The following is a 15,860-nucleotide window of genomic DNA, read 5'->3' as shown; positions in this document are numbered from 1 at the left end:
GATACGCAATTAGCGATGTTTGCCAAGCAAACATCGCTAATTGGGTGAAACCTCGACGTCTCAAGCTGTGTCCATGGTGCCTCGTGATCAACAAATGCATAACCAGTTAACGCCCCATTTCAACAGTTATCTCTGTCCATGTAACCCTAGCGATTATTTGTGTTAAATTATTTGCGCTCCATTTTTCCATTCGTTCAGTTGCCTTTTCATACTAATGTCCAGATTCCACTTTTCCTTCACCAGCCACTTCATTCCTACGCTGCAATATTTGTGCACTGTTTGTCCAAAAATATCCCATTAGCATCATTTGTATTTGACGATAATCGTGCTGTTTGCTTATTGGGCAGCGTATTTTTGCCGCATGATATCCATATAACAAGAGCCGCGTTACATAAGCGGCACGTTGTGTTTGGAATCTCTCTTGAAAAACAACTTAGGGAAACAAGGCTCAGCTCAAAGAACCATAGCGTCTGAAGTATCTCCACCAACCTGTTTAATTCTGAGTAAATGTTGAACATTTCAGACACCATGGCTTAGCCATGTTAATACGAGCTGTTGACCCAATACGAGTCGTCGCTCGTGGGCAGCCGTTGCAGCTATTTCAGGACCCTGTCAACGCTTTGAATCCTGCACACGTCAACAGCCAGGGACGCAACAAAACGGTGGGACTGTCAATGAAGATTGTTTCGGCTTGGCAGATGCTTCATAATTGACACCAGCGACACTCAGATCTTCCAAGATCGCCGATAAAAAAATAGGACAACTGACACCCTGGATAAGGACGGTTTTAGCTTGCGCATCTAACCGGTTGCAGGGATTTGATTTCAAACCTGCGATAAACAGCCTCCGCTGGACGGGTGTTTTCTCATCTTTGTTTTAAGCTGAAAGCTGAGAAGTGGTTGCAGTGTAATGCTGCAAATGATCAATTCGAATCTGCTGTGCATTTTCTGTCATGCCGTCATCAGGGCAAACAATGGCCTTGAGGACTGAACTTTCGAACAACTCTCCAACTTATTTTGTGGGAATTATTTGGGTCCAAAGATAGTAACTGGAACAGGATTCATGCAAATTGCTGACAGAACCATAAAAGGGTTCCGGAGCCACAAGTGTCTAGAGAACGCCATGAGCTCTCTGGGAAGTCATGGGTTTCCTTTGGGAAACACTCACCGAGGGAAACACCTTTGGGAAACACTCACCAAGGGGGCCGTGGATTCCACTATGCAAGGCAGTTGCTTTAGGAACACAATTTTAATTCGCTGTCCTGACGATCCGTTTTAAACACAATACCCGTATCGTCAGGCTCCTTCGAGCTTCATATGCACGTTTTACGCTGTGTATTTTGCAGCTGACAAGTTTATCGGTGCATTGACAGCAAGCTATATACCTTGCAATCAATTTTGCCTGCAAAGCGCTCCATCCGTATGGGCAAACCAATGTTTTGGGCTAGGAGCAAAACATTGATCTTTTCGTCCAAAAACATTGGTCAATGATTTGACACAGCGCCAACGTCGTGCGCGAAGACGACGTGCATCTGGTTGCACAAATCACATACTATTCACCGTGGGGTTTTACTCTGAATTACATAATTTCTAAGTCTAAGTCCAGGTCTTCTATCGGCTGATTCTGCCGCCATATGCGTGGTTCTGTGTCTCCAGCACGAGAACATGCGCTGGAGATCGCGCGCTGGAGATCGCGGCGAGCGCACGTCGGACACGTCTGCCACCTGTCAGATGTTATGGTGGTCTGAAGAACGCTACGTCCACGTCGCACTGCCTAGGGCGGGTGATCTGCCGGGTACCTTGGGTACCCTTCAGAACTTGCCTAGCTGGTAGCCGATGCTCCCAGCAACGTGCCTCAGGCCCGGAATGGCTGCGCGCCTGCTCTGTGGCTTCTTTCGGCTGTCGTTGGAGCATGATCGCCGACAGGTGACCCCGCCGGTAGCCTCCTTGTGTTGTGGACCAATCTGAATAACCCTTCATGGTGACCCTGACGGCAGCTGTCTTGTGTTGTGGACGAGACTGAATAACCCTTCTTGGTGATCTTGTCGGCAGCTGCCCTATGTTGTGGACCAGTCTGAATAACCCTTCATGGTGACCCTGTCGGTAGCCTCCTTGTGTTGTGGACCAGTCTGAATAACCCTTCTTGGCGACCCTGTCGGCAGCTGCCTTATGTTGTGGACCAGTCTGAATAACCCTTCTTGGCGACCCTGTCGGCAGCTGCCTTATGTTGTGGACCAGTCTGAATAACCCTTTATGGTGACCCTGACGGCAGCTGCCTTGTGTTGTGGACCAGTCTGAATAACCCTTCATGGTGACCGTGCCGGCAGCTGGCTTGTGTTGTGGACCAGTCTGAATAACCCTTCATGGTGACCGTGCCGGCAGCTGCCTTGTGTTGTGGACCAGTCTGAATAACCATTCATGGTGACCGTGCCGGCGGCTGCCTTGTGCTTTCAACCAGTCTGGATGATCCTTAATAATGGCTTTGTCGGCTGCATCCTGTTGTCGGCCAGTCTGGATTCGCCTTGTCATAGCATCATTTTTCGTCCGCCAGCATCAGCGTTGGCACCATCACTTGCTAATCCTGTGGTACTAAACACACAGGGGTCAGGCATTGCACGTTTATTCTGCAATGGAATACAAATATTTACACTAAGTACAAAACATCATATAAATTTGTGTGTTACGATAATCTAAAATGAGCGTGTCGCTTTTGACAGCAAGCGACACCTGAACAGGTTTTGACTTTCAGCTGCAAATTGGGGCGATAAGGTGGAGCCGGTGAACTCCCAGGCTGTGTGGCGAGCTAGGCATGACTTCGACAATCACATGCCGAAGATCAAACATGGGGCATTATGGCCGCTCTAGTAGCTTTGATTATGGACTGTTGATATTGTGACAAAATCAGCGGGCGACTCTCGCAGACCGCACCAGTCGTTTGAGTCCCGCCGCCGAAGTTCCAGAGGCTCTTTTCCACCCATCGGTGCGTTCGATCGACGCCTAGTCTTAAGCTGCGGAATCGCAATAAATAAATCGAAATATGACGCGAAAATCATGTGTGCCCATCAGCAAACATGACAGTAACAGCATCATTATATATAGATATATATAATACTCCATAGACATGACCCAATGCGGCGCAGCTACGAGCTATGGCCGGACACTCTGAAGTCCGACGTCACTGGTCCATCCCGAGCAAAACGAGTCGCGCAGAAAAAACGGTCCCGCACAGAAGACCACGCGTCAGGCCGGCACAAGCTGCGCTCGACGGAAGCGATCCGGGTGGCTAGGTACAAGCAAGTAAAATAACTACCACACGGTTCGAAAGCCTTCTGTGTCTGGCCGCGCGGTACAACCCGATCGATCCCGCAACAGCTGACTCAAGCTCTTCGTGCAGACGAGCTGGGTTGCGAGTCGACAAGTTACGAATGACACCGAACACAGGGCGGGAGCAACGACAACAAACCCTCCGGCGAGTTCGTGTCTGATTCAGCCGTGGCGCGCTCAGCTGGCGTGGACGGCCGGTCATGGCATCGCGTCGCACAACGCCTGACAGTCAGGTGGGTCGGTCAGCCACTGCACTCACGCGATCATGGGTTACCTGCTGATTGCCAAAAGTGCCAGCCCCCACACAGTTCGTCGCATGCGGTCGAAAGAGCAGTGAGAACGCTGGCGGACTTGGCCGGTTTGGTCAGTGGAAACTGCGTGGACGGGCAGTGCGTCGTGGTCAAAACGGTCCTCCCGAGAAGGAAATTATTCCTCGGCGTCGGCGATAGTCCCGAAACCAGTCAGAGACAGATCTTCACTAAAATGTGACAGGCAATTGTAACAAAGATTCAGCAAGCGAAGCCGGAGCAATCATCTGAAATCACGCATCCAAGACTCTGCGATTCCCTAGGACTGGGACGCTCCTGCTACCTCACAGGACCGCGCTTTGCTCGCCGCGCGCGGTTTGTCTTTTCCTTACGCTACCTCGGTGAGTCTCTTGAGCGTCCGTTATTGCTCCTTCTACACCGTGCGATCCTTTGTACTATCGTCTGACAAATGTGACCCGACCTGACCCAACCGGTACGTCACAGCCTCCTTGCCGCTACTGGCAGCCGGACGCAACGTCGCCTTTGAGCCTCCAAGCAGAAAACCGCGATACAAAAAATACAGCTCGCTCGTCGGCCCTGCCGAGCTGCCGGTGCTACCATCTAGCGGCCAGGACAGGTACTCAATATCACAGCGGCCCTGGGCCCGGCGGACCGATCGGCGCAGACGTATGTACTCCTCCCACTACCTCTCTCTCTCTCTCTCTCTCTCTCTCTCTCTCTCTCTCTCTCTCTCTCTCTCTCTCTCTCTCTCTCTCCCGCGTATACGCAGACGCAGACGCAGACGCAGACGCAGACGCAGACGCAGACGCACACGCACACGCACACGCACACGCACGCACACACACACAAACACACACACACACACACACACACACACACACACACACACACACACACACACACACACACACACACACACACACACACACACACACACACACACACAGACGCTGTCAGGTATCGGCAGTGTCTCTCCGGCCGTCGGCCGGCTATAGAGCCAGTAGGGAGGTGAGGCCGCCACCGTCGCCGTCGTCGCGCTTGTCGCCTGGGAACGTCCTCAGCACGTCATCAGCGGAGAGTGGCGTCAGCTGCCAGCCTGGCTCGCCGCCCAGCGCCGGCGCGCAGCCCTCGGCCGCCATCAGCTCCAGCTCCGGCTGGCTGCTCAGGCTCAGCACCGAACCCCAGTTAATCTCGTCCTCGCCGAAGCCGCTGTCGCTGCCGGGCGACGACGAGACGGTGGCGGGCGCGGTGGCGGCCGCTGCGCCCGCCGCCGCGGCAGCCGCCGGCGGCGGAGGCGTCTGCGGCGGCGGCGGCGGGTCCAGCGTCAGCGGGCCGCTGTCGAAGTGGTGCGGGTTGAACGCGGCCGCCAGACTCAGCCCCTCCTGCTCCAGTTCGCGCTCAATGTGGCGCATCGTGTTGAACAGCAGCACCGACTTGCGCAGCAGCGGGTCCATCATGCGCCGGTGTCGGCTGAGCTTCACCATGGTGGCGTGCAGCACGGTGAAGCGCTGGTACCGGTAGAACTGCGAGCGCTCGCGGCGCGGCGGCACCGCGCCCAGCTGGATGTAGCTCTTACCGTCGCACTCGACCGTCTGGTTCTGCGGCCGCTGGAAGCCGCTGTCTGGGTACCAGCCGCCGAACGCGGGCCCTGCGCGGCCCAGCTCGCACGCCGGGCTGTAGGCCGGCTCGGCGTCCGGCGCAAACGCCGTCCGCTTGTCAGACAGCAGGCATGACGCCAGGATGCTGCCCTGGTAGCCGCGCTCCGGCTCCTCGTCCTCGTCTTCCTCATCCGACTCGTCCTCGCTGGCGTCGGACGAGGACTCGTGCGGCGACGGCGGCGGTGTCTCGTTGCACCACGCCTCGGCCGCCTTCAGCCGCTTGTGCGGCGCGCCGTCCTCGGGTCCGTCCAGGGGCCGCTTGCGGACCTCTTCCTCCAGAGGGGACGCCGCCATCGGCTGCACGTGGCCCATCACGGAGTCCTTCAGGGTCAGCTGGAAAATGCGGCCGCGTCAGGTCACGAGCAATACATGTGGCCTTTCACAAAGCACTTCAGCACCCTCAAGGGGACACCGGCACGGCGCGATAGGAACGGGGCTCTTCACGGCTTCTTTTGGGTCCGCTGAAAATCGGCGAGGCACAGCATAAGCATACGGCTCTTCGCCCGTATATTAAGGTGTCATTTAAACCGAGTAGCCGTTTACAGAGGTCTCAGGCTGCTTAAGACAGAGGGTTTCGTGTAACGCTTTACTACATATTCCTAGCTAGATCGCCACATTCGCATCATCCCTTCGTCTGCTACAACCAGGCTCGTGGGCTCCACACGGCACAAACATACCGGCACTCACGTCCGAAATAAATGCCTGAAGAATATCATTTTAACCTGGAATGACAGCGAAACCCATTGGCGGGAGCAGCAAAGCATAACGGCATGCCTGACAGGTTCAAAAAGCTGCCGTGCAATTGTTCGTGCGCCATCCGTTAGAGCTTTTGGCCTAAGACGAGTTATTTCAGGGCGAGCATCATTGCTCAGATTCAGGAGCGGAATGAACATTCCCTTGGGCGTGTTCCATCCATCTCGCATTTGCGTTCCACTTCGGTGCATGCATCGACTTCGTCTGCCTTCTCGGTAATAGACGCTGCACTTCGCGTTTAGCCGCATATAGTCGGGACGCATAAATGTAGCCATAAAACCAACAGCCCCAATCCAGGACGAGTATGCCGCGCACTTACAGCCAACCAATCGGCGGCAGCTGTCGACCCGCCCACTCTGGCGGGCGGTCGCGGAACTAGCCCGGCTGCTGCCCCCGTGCGGAAAACGAAGAACTCTGAAGTTTGAGAACTGGCCACCAGGCGCCGCGCTCCGTGAGAGAGTGGCATTAGAGAGTGGCCGTGTGCCACAAACGGCGGCCAGGGCCGCGGCCCGCCGCCGCAGCCGCCGTCGCCGAGCACTATCGGGCGCGCGCCGAACTCAGCCCAGCACTATTCCTGACGGTCCACAGAGGGCCCGCCGGGCCGCGAACCGGGACCGGCCGTTTCGGGGCACACCAAGACGCAGCAGCAAAATAAAAAAACACATATATAGAGACTGACCAAGGTTTTATCGCTTGGAATAAGGGACCGACCGGCTCAGGCAGCTGGCCTAGAAAGCTGGTTATATGACGAGCAAATTATAAAGAAAGCGGGTTAAATGATTTAAAAAATGTTTAAACTTGGTTGCTTGCGAACTGCAGCGAAATTACGCCCACCGCTTTCCTGTTTGAGAAAGAATAGAGGCCTTTGATGCCAAAGCTAAGTTTTTCAACCCTAAAAACTAGCACCCTGGACCCTTCAATCCCGAAAACGTCAAACATTGGCATGTTTGCATTCATGCCGCCACGGCCTCAAATCTTGATCCGAAGCACATGTGAGATAGTCGTCTTCCCGACAGCCACGTTAACGCCGAAATGACAGATCTCTTCAAACGTGGCTCACGAAAAATTTGAAGATACAAAACAAGGCCGGAAAATTACGGTAAACCAGTCTTCATTACGAGCTCAAAATTTTCATTTCACTTACCCAGTTATTTCCGAGAGATATAAAAACAACCGCGCCCGCACGCAGACGATGATGGCCCATAGAGAGAACAACGGCCTTCTCCTAGCGTTTCTGCTGTGGGATACAAGGAAGTTTTCACCACATCAGATTATCGTTTACTGTTGCATGATATAAAACTGCGTTACGTTTACGAAGTGATTGCTCACCGTGTGGCATCCTATCACTGCACTAGCATGTATTCAGTACATGTGACTTCTTATGTCGCAATGTTTTACGTCGATCCTGTTTCTGTTTTACGTACGTGATTCTGATGCGAGCCATTATTACTGACAACACTTCAGGTACGGTTGCAATATGGAACACATGGCTCTGATGAGAGCCTTTCGTCGCAAAAATGGCATTACCAAAGCCCTATGTTATTTAGAGTAATGCGCGGAGAACCTGGCCGCAAAAACCACAAAAGAACCCAGAAAAAACCGCATCGATATCAAACCGTACCGAAGACGGCACACAAGTGGAGTCAACTGAAAAGTCAAAAACCATATCACCAAAAACATCCTAGAAGACCAAAACTTCCATATCATTTGAGCCTGGGTACTTCTGCATTACAACCCCCCCCCCCTTCGATCCCTGGAACAGGTACTTCACCTGTGCTGTTACGTCGCGTCAGGATGCTCAGTGCAGGTGCGATTCTGAAGGAAGTGGTAGCACCGACGAGGCAGGCACCTAACTTGTCCTGGCAATCTAGCTGCGCTGTTTTCTGTCTAGAAGGCTAACAAGCTAGCTAAAATCAGTTACTCACGCTTCAAATCTCACCCGCATTAGCCAAGTGCCAAATACATATGCAGAAAATCTATGTATGCATGCCCAAATTCTGAATCGTTCAGCTAGACCTGAACTATCGGCACTAGGTCTATATCAAATGCGATTTCATGCAAAAAATGTGGATGAATAACTGAGGCACAATACCATGCCGTAACATGGAGGAATATTTCCTACAACAGCTTCTTACGCCAACATTTTTAGACAGCGCCTAATTTGGCACCAAATCTGAAGTGCACGACAGAACAGATAAAGAGACGGGAAAGCCAAGCAATCATCCGGGCGTTAAAATAGCCACAAATATTTACTCCGTAGCTATTATTACTTCACCAACATATACCTGTTCGTCGCGTTATGTTTGCCATTCTTTATTATTTGCAAACTTAAGAGAGAGAATTAGCGCGCGGCGAACTTAAGATAGTGAATTCGTGCGTGACGATGAAACAAACTGTTCCCAGGTTAAGGTTCACTAGCTTATTCCATACGCCCGACAACCAACGATGAGTTTCGTCACTGTTCATCCTTTCTCCGCCCATTTCAGACTTGCTACCACATGCATTTTGTTTGGTACTGCCAGCGTCGAAAGTGCAACATATGACCAAAGTAAACGATAACACGAAGACAACTTTCAAAAAAGAACGGCACCGGTTCCGGCATATAACGGCGCATTTCACAATCAAGCTCTGTGCAACGTTCCGGGTCGGAACGTCATCACGGGCCGCCGTTCGGCTGGACGGCCGGCTGCAGCCTGCAGAGAGGTGCAGCGGAGCGACGCCGGAGAGAAAACCGGTCCCGGGGCAGCGCCGCGGCGCGCGCTGCCAGATCCAGTCCGGTCTGACTCAGGCGGCAGCACCGCGGACAAAGGCGCAGCAGAGCGGGTCCGGCCGCCGCTGGCGCCATCTCTGGAGACGCCGGCTAACCAGAGCCAGCTGGCGAGCGGCGGCCGCCCGTCGGCCGCAGCCGGCGCCGCAGCCGAGGTCGGTCTGTTCGTCCCGGCCACCAGCCACCCACCAGCGGCGGGTGGTCACTGGTGGTTTGCCGGCGGCAACCTCGGTCGAAAAGGATGTGGAGGACCGAGACGGAGGTCTGAGGCCCGCCAGGCTCGGAAGGCCGGCGCCGTCAAGAGCCGCCGTCAGCGGCGGTGCGCAGCTGTCGCCGGCGCGTCGCCAGCGCCGCCTGGCGAGCGGCGGCACTCCCCGCCAGCTGCGGCCGGGGTGACGCCGGGGCCGCCGCGGACACACCCGGCCGCGGCCCCGGCCCGGCTCCGGCGGCGCGGAGGCGACGCCAGGCGGCGACGGACGCTGCCGGACGCGGCGGGAAGCCTCGGCGCACTGCGTCGCCGGGGTGGACTCGGGTATGAGCGATCCTCACTTAAGACCGGGTTCGGGCTAGACCTTAACACTGACAGCCAGTCCCGAACCTCGTCGCCTGACTTCTACACGGGAGAGCAACAAGACGTGTGTTAAGAGACGATGCGTTCTGCAGGGTGCTATCAGTTAAGGTATCACACGTGCAACGGTGGAGCAAACCCCGTGTTCAGACATCGTGATCTGACGTCAAACATCCGTTGTAGACCGCAACCGCTTTGAGCTGCGTTCGGGTGATGAGGCAATTTATCACGCACGGCGCAGAGGCTTTGCTGAGCTTTGGTATAAAGTTATATAAAACCTAATTACCTGAAGGGATTGAGTCACCAAGAACCGTTTGCGAGTTCAACATATGGAAAGTTACGACCCACTCTTCTGTTCCATTTGGCACAATTCTCTATGCTAGAAATTTCTCCCTACCTCATGGTGCCGCTTCAGTGTTTTTGCATCAGCGCGGTCCAATGCACAGGAGCAAAGCAGCGCCCCTACCGGTTTTCATTACGACCATGTATTTGCCTGCCCCGTTACGGCCGAATACCAAGCGCAAAAATGGCAATACATCAGATGATCAAGATGTGATGACGTCGAACTGGTGTGGTCAATGAGACGTGTGCTCATTCTGGAAAAAAATAAACATGAACACGAGGATCCGCCTAAAAATCCCACTACAGCCGCGGCGACAGCTCGAGACCACACGGGGAAGAACAGCGTTGCAAAACCCGATCATCTTGCATGCTAGGGCCTGGTTATTTCAAAAAGCGCGTGCTAAATTAATAGATTGCTTTCACACCACAATTATCCACCACATCATCACGAAGTGGAAACTGCCACAAGCAGCATAAAGACAGATACCCACCACGAATGGCACCAGGCAATAAATTAAGAAGCAGCCTCGAGCAGCTCAAAGGCCACCCATAAACTCGAACATAAATTTCGCCCACGTGCATGATTTTTACACTAACTATTTTTAAGTAAAAAGGCATTTATAGCGGTTGTAATGAAATATGTACATGCAATAACGAAACATACACACATATAGATCCGCAGTGACATATTCGGCTCTGCTGAAGCCCGTTCCTGTTTTCAGATGCATTCAATTTCATTTTTATTTCACTTGTTAGCTCGAGACGAGCGGCTCATGGTACGCTACGTAAACTCGGGGCAAAAAGCTGACTAAATAACACACCGCCCCCACGCGACTTACGGCTACGTTGCACAGATAACTTCTCAATATAAACATGAAATGTACAATGGGCTCAGTAACCGTGGGATATCGTACCGGAACGCACTGACGATGTCATGATTGCAACTAGAAATGTGGTCCATCGCTGGTACATCACCATTTACCGATTAATAATTTTCGGTGAATGCAGACAAGCAGACATTGTCGCTCTACAAGAAAATACGAAAAGTGTCAGGCAAGGTGGGCCTAGCGAGCTCAAATTGAAACGTTCCATATAAGGTAGGTGCAATGGAAATCACACAGCACTAGCTGAACAGGACCAGCAGTGAGATAACATCAGGACTAGTGTCTTGTAACGCTGTACGATGTGTGGAGTACATGCCCAGGATCCGTTCAACTTGTATCAGACGCAGGTCTTCACCATTATCTTGCTGAACTGCATGGACACAAAATCCAGAAAGTGCAACGATCACACATTGCATGATACTAAGGGCAAGACTTGAGACTTTGATCAGCGGTTCAGTGGAACACGCGTCATCGGAAGAACCCTGCAAATTTTGCAAGCCAGACTATCCAACCTCAAAGCAGCAATTACATTCCGGTCCAACACAACTTATTCGTGAATCGCGCCGCATCTACATTTCAATCAAGCACGACTATTTGCCAATCACGAAATCTCGACAACACACGCAGTCGCTCCGCCGTCCTCGGATCCCACCAAAACGACCACGACGGCGGCGCACAGCGGCCTCCCCGGGTACGCCCGGCGCTGCAGCCTCCGAACAGACTCGCAAGGTGACCAACCGACAACTGGCGCTGCCCACCGCTGTTTACAAACGGCGCGCCCTAACAGCTGATTCTCTTTCATGGTGTTCGCCCGACGTCTAGCCTTCCTAGCGGGACGACGCAGCGCCTTGGCCGGCTTCCAACTGGAGGTTCAGGCGGGAGCTGGCGCCGTAAGGCCCACAATCGCCTGCTCCGCTGCCTTGGCAACGGCGCAAAACAAAAACGTTCGGCCCTATCGACTGCGGGAATAAACGTAGGCGGCCGACGCCAGCTTCGATCTGGCAGTAAGGCTCAGAATCGCAGGGTGGCGGTGGGGAAAACGACCATCGCCGCGCGTCGGCTCGGTCGGAGCCAGACAGAGGCGGCGGCGGCGACCGTCGGTGGAGCCCGCTGCCAGGCGGGCGAGCCGTGCGTCACGAACGGGAGCCGCGACGCCGCCTCTGCGCCCCGCGAACGCACCTCCCCTGATATGGCGCGCTGCAGTGTGCGGGCAACTCCGCAGGTACGAGGGATGGAGCCGGCAATGCTTACCGCGCGAATCACGCGTTTTGTGTAGCATGGTCAGCACGGGCGCGACGCGTCCTGTTAACGCCAACAGCTCCCCCGGCCGGATCCCCGCAGTCTGCGTCCGTGCTCCCTCCCGTCACCGTCCCCACGGTTTCCCCCAGCAGGAATGTCCCGCGCGCGCAGTGAAAGGAGGGGCGCGGGCGGCCGGCCGGCGGCTCCCGAGCCTCGGCCGCCCGCGCGCGGCGCGGCGACCCCGCCGGCCCATGGGCCGTGCTGGCGTCACAGCCGCCCAAGGTTACCGGCGGACCAGGCTCCGAGTCGTCCGCTCCAAACGCCGTCTCCGGCGAGCCCGGCGTCGATGGCGACGCCTCCGCAGAGTGGCCCGCGTTCGTTGCACGCGAGCCGGGTGCGATGTCCGCGCCTGGCGCCGGCAGCCGCCCGCCAGCCGACGAGGCCGGGCGCGGCGCAGACAGAGCACATCGAGTTTTTGGTTCGCGCCGCCGTCGCAGCGGATCGGTGGCGCTGCCGGCGGCGCCGGGCCGTTCGCGGAAAGGCGCGTGCTGGGCACCACAGCCAGGCTGCGCCGGGAGGGCCGGCGGCTGCGAAACTTCAACGCAGGGCGCGCAGATGTCACTATACGACGACGTAACTATGGCAACAGAGTCGCGTCCGTTGATGAGTTCCGCGCGAATGAGGCGCGTCGGTGCCCAGAAAAGTGGAACCGAGTCTCGGTCGGAGACGAGTGGGGACGCTCGAGGGTAAACTGGTGCTGCTGGCCGCTGCAAAGGCAGCGGGTCGCATGTGACGGGTTCAGAACAGCGGCAACGACCAAAGATGCAATGTGCCACTGTTCAGATAATGCGTTGTCACGTTTCCCACCGGACGCTAACTTGCGTTGGCTTATCCAATGACCGGCCACCAGTGAGCAAGTTTGATCCGAGGTTGAGCTCGTGAGCGCGATGAGGATGACCGCTCGCAAGCGGACCCGGCTGGGGTAGGTCATGACGCGTGGGACCGCGGGATGCCGTGCGCGACGGCGGATGCCGCGTCGCCGGCCGCCTCGTCATGTGGCGTAGGGTTAGCGACGTAACTATAGCAAGCGGAAACATCCGCAAGTTGGGGCCTGGTGGAGGAGGGCAGCACTTGGAAGAAATTTAGATGTCGATACATCTATCCTAATAATGGTACATTAATTATTGTGGCACACGGAAGGACAACAAACCGAGAAATCCATCTACGCCGACTGCAGCAGCACTGCACATACCCTGGATGACACCACTTATCTTCCATCTGTCTCATTAGCGCCACACTGAGATTTGAGAAGCAGCTGAAGCCCTGGTCCAGTGCCCAGTGTCAGCCCAAGCCCAGGTCAGTGCCCAGGTCACAGCCCTGGTCAGTGCCCACGGGTCACACCCGGCCAGCCCGCAAGTCTCACCGGCTGCACTGACATGTCTGAAGCTGGCCAGCGGACCAGCTGCACTGACATGTCTGAAGCTCGCCAGCGGCTGGTCCTTGCCGGCACGTTATGGAGGACACCTGAGATCGGTGTTCCCCTTTTTAACACGAGGTGGGATTTGCAGGGTCGCAGTTCTGGATCAGGATGCTCTGATCACGCCGTACGTGCATGGCCAGACCACCGACAACGCAGATGTCCCCACCACGGCGCAAACGTTGGCTGGCTTATCATGAGTCTTCGTCGTGTGCGCACACGGCTTCAAAGATGGAGAAATACCCCATCATGAGCTGAGCGTATGGCAGTAATTCACGTTGAGAAAACGTCTACGTAGATATTCGTCCGTGTAGCTGATGAATGTTTTGGGGCAGAATCTACAGACGCGTGCGAAAGTTCACTATCAAAACGTCCGAAGGGAAACGCATCGAAACGTCTCTTGTCCATATCCATGGCTGCGCAAGCAAATTTCGTCACTTGTTGTCACTTCACATTCCCGCGCAGACCTACTGCGCAAGCTCACGGGCGCAACCAGGACTTTCTTGCGGGAGGGGAAGGAGCTCAATGAGAACTGTCCACGTTTCTCTCCTCCTTTCTGTCAGGAGCATCTACGGTGCTGGAAGAAGTAAAATATGCAGGCCTAAAGCGTCCCCCTTGGCGACGCCTCTGCTCAAGCTTCGTGCATCATGGCAGACGACTCGCCCGTCTGCCAGGATGCCGGCAGAGCCAGCTGCCCGGCTGCCGAGGCGACGCCAATGTCCAAGGTCTCACCGCAGCCTCTGCGCCACTCCACCTCCCCGAACAGGCCCTTCCCAACCCTTCCAACGCCCGAAGTGGAAACGGACGTCACGGTGCTCGCTACCAGCCCAGCGAGGCTCCTGCCGCGTACAGCGCTGCGAGCCTCAGGAGGGCACGGACCCCGGCCAGCCAGCGGACCAGCGGGCCGCGAGGCCGCGAGCGGCCGGCACCGCCGGCTGCCCAGCTCCGGAGAGTCCGGTCCGACCGGCGGAGGCCCGGCGGAGACCAGGCGCCGCGGTGGCCGCGGCGCGCCTCTGCGGCCGCCGGCCGGCCGGCAGCGCCATCTAGGCGGGCCGGGCAGGGGCGGCGCGCGGAGGAGCGCCGCTGCGACCTGCCGCCGGTGGTGCTGACCCAGCGGCGGCGCGGCCGTGCGGCACGCCCCCTCGCGGCCGACTGCCGGGCCGCACCGGCTGGAGGCGAGCTTTGGTAGCAAGCTCGTGACGCTGGTGCGGCACGAGTGTAAATATTGAGCTGCTGTGTAGAATCCGTCAACTCATGCTCCGTGATCGTGGCCACGTAAACTTCTCATAAGGCGCGATGTTTGCTTCTTAATTATCCGAGATATGCGCTGAGGTCATTCTTGTGTTAGTGAACACATTGCTCTTTTGAGAGGAGTATCAATGGATGATAATACAACGTCAACGGAGTCAACGCATTGGATGCTTCCATAAAAACGCCAAAAATGGTCAAATTCTTGACAAATTGCACAATGCCGGCAACAGTTCGAAACATGCACCTGTCGGCATATATAATTTTAGCAATTATACGTGACGTTATGGGACCAAATACTGAGATGCTCCCGGATCTTCTTGGATGGCATGGATACCACTCAGCACTAAACGCAGGCGTAAGCCTAGCATGAACACACACAGGCGACAGCGCAAGTTGCACCGGACCAGACCCCTATGATGAAATCGGTTCTCAGACACAGCCGCGTTGACACCACCATGCAGCCATTCGATTTGTGAGCCACACTGTTAGCACCACATTTGCGACAACTTTGTGAGCTCAAACCCCAGCACGCTCCCCACATCCAGACTGTCCATGGTAGGTACACGCACAGCACACGCAGCATACTGGGCATAGGAGACTGATCTTGGGCCTAATAACGCAGCTCACGGCATCTCCGCTCTCTTGCCGAACGCGAGGCTCAGTTCCACACTACCCCCACGTACACAACTGGCTGTGGTCACCAGCGGGACGCATTGGGGCGGCCCTGTGACCCAGGAGCCGACCAGGTCACGGCCACCGGGACAAGACGATGCTTACACAGCAGCGGAAACGAGGGTCCTGCACGGCGAAAAAGCCGCCTCTGGGGTTGTGCATTGGTCTGACCTGGTGACACCTGGTCACCCACGCATGACCTGCGAGCCACAACAGCAGGCGAGCACGCCCACCGACCTGACCCGGTCACGCTGCAGACCACGTGACTGGCCCGAACGCGCCCGAAGGCCCCACCCGGGGCCTAACGTCGGTCACGTGACCGCGCCACTATCGACTCACCTCAGAATCAGTCATTGCTGCCGGCCATGGCGAATAAGAGGGCAAAGCGAATCGAACGCACGCTCGGCGGACCGCAGAGCCCCCGACGGCAGACCTCCCCGGCCGGTTGATCGACTCAGTCTGGCTTGGCTCGCTGTGCCAGCCACGGACGCATGCGCCGTGCGCTGAGGCCCCATTGCGCACCCGGGCAGGGGCGGTCCGACTCCGTCACGAGGGGAGAATTGTGACCGCACTTGAGTGGTGCGTGCGAGTGGATTAGTTCATCATCGTGTGTGAATGGCGATACGATGTGTCGCTTGATCTGAACGAACCAAGCTA

The 15,860-nt window shown here is 55.8% G+C and overlaps 1 protein-coding gene across 1 annotated transcript; it reads right to left on the bottom strand.

The window, feature by feature from the left end:
• Window positions 1–4,905: 4,905 nt before the first annotated feature.
• LOC119104217 (uncharacterized) lies at window positions 4,906–15,648 on the bottom strand (the record flags this gene model as incomplete). Its single annotated transcript, XM_037227886.1, has 2 exons — window positions 15,543–15,648; window positions 4,906–5,583 (listed from the first exon to the last, which is right to left on the bottom strand). Coding segments are annotated over exons 1-2 (693 nt in total), but the record flags the coding sequence as incomplete, so codon positions are not given.
• Window positions 15,649–15,860: the final 212 nt, after the last annotated feature.

This window comes from Pollicipes pollicipes, unplaced genomic scaffold (genome assembly GCF_011947565.3).
Source record: "Pollicipes pollicipes isolate AB1234 unplaced genomic scaffold, Ppol_2.1 Scaffold_2555;HRSCAF=2994_pilon_pilon_pilon, whole genome shotgun sequence".
Classification (NCBI taxonomy): domain Eukaryota; kingdom Metazoa; phylum Arthropoda; class Thecostraca; order Pollicipedomorpha; family Pollicipedidae; genus Pollicipes; species Pollicipes pollicipes.
Note: the sequence above shows the minus strand (reverse complement) of the source record. Positions and strands in the feature narration are given on the sequence as shown.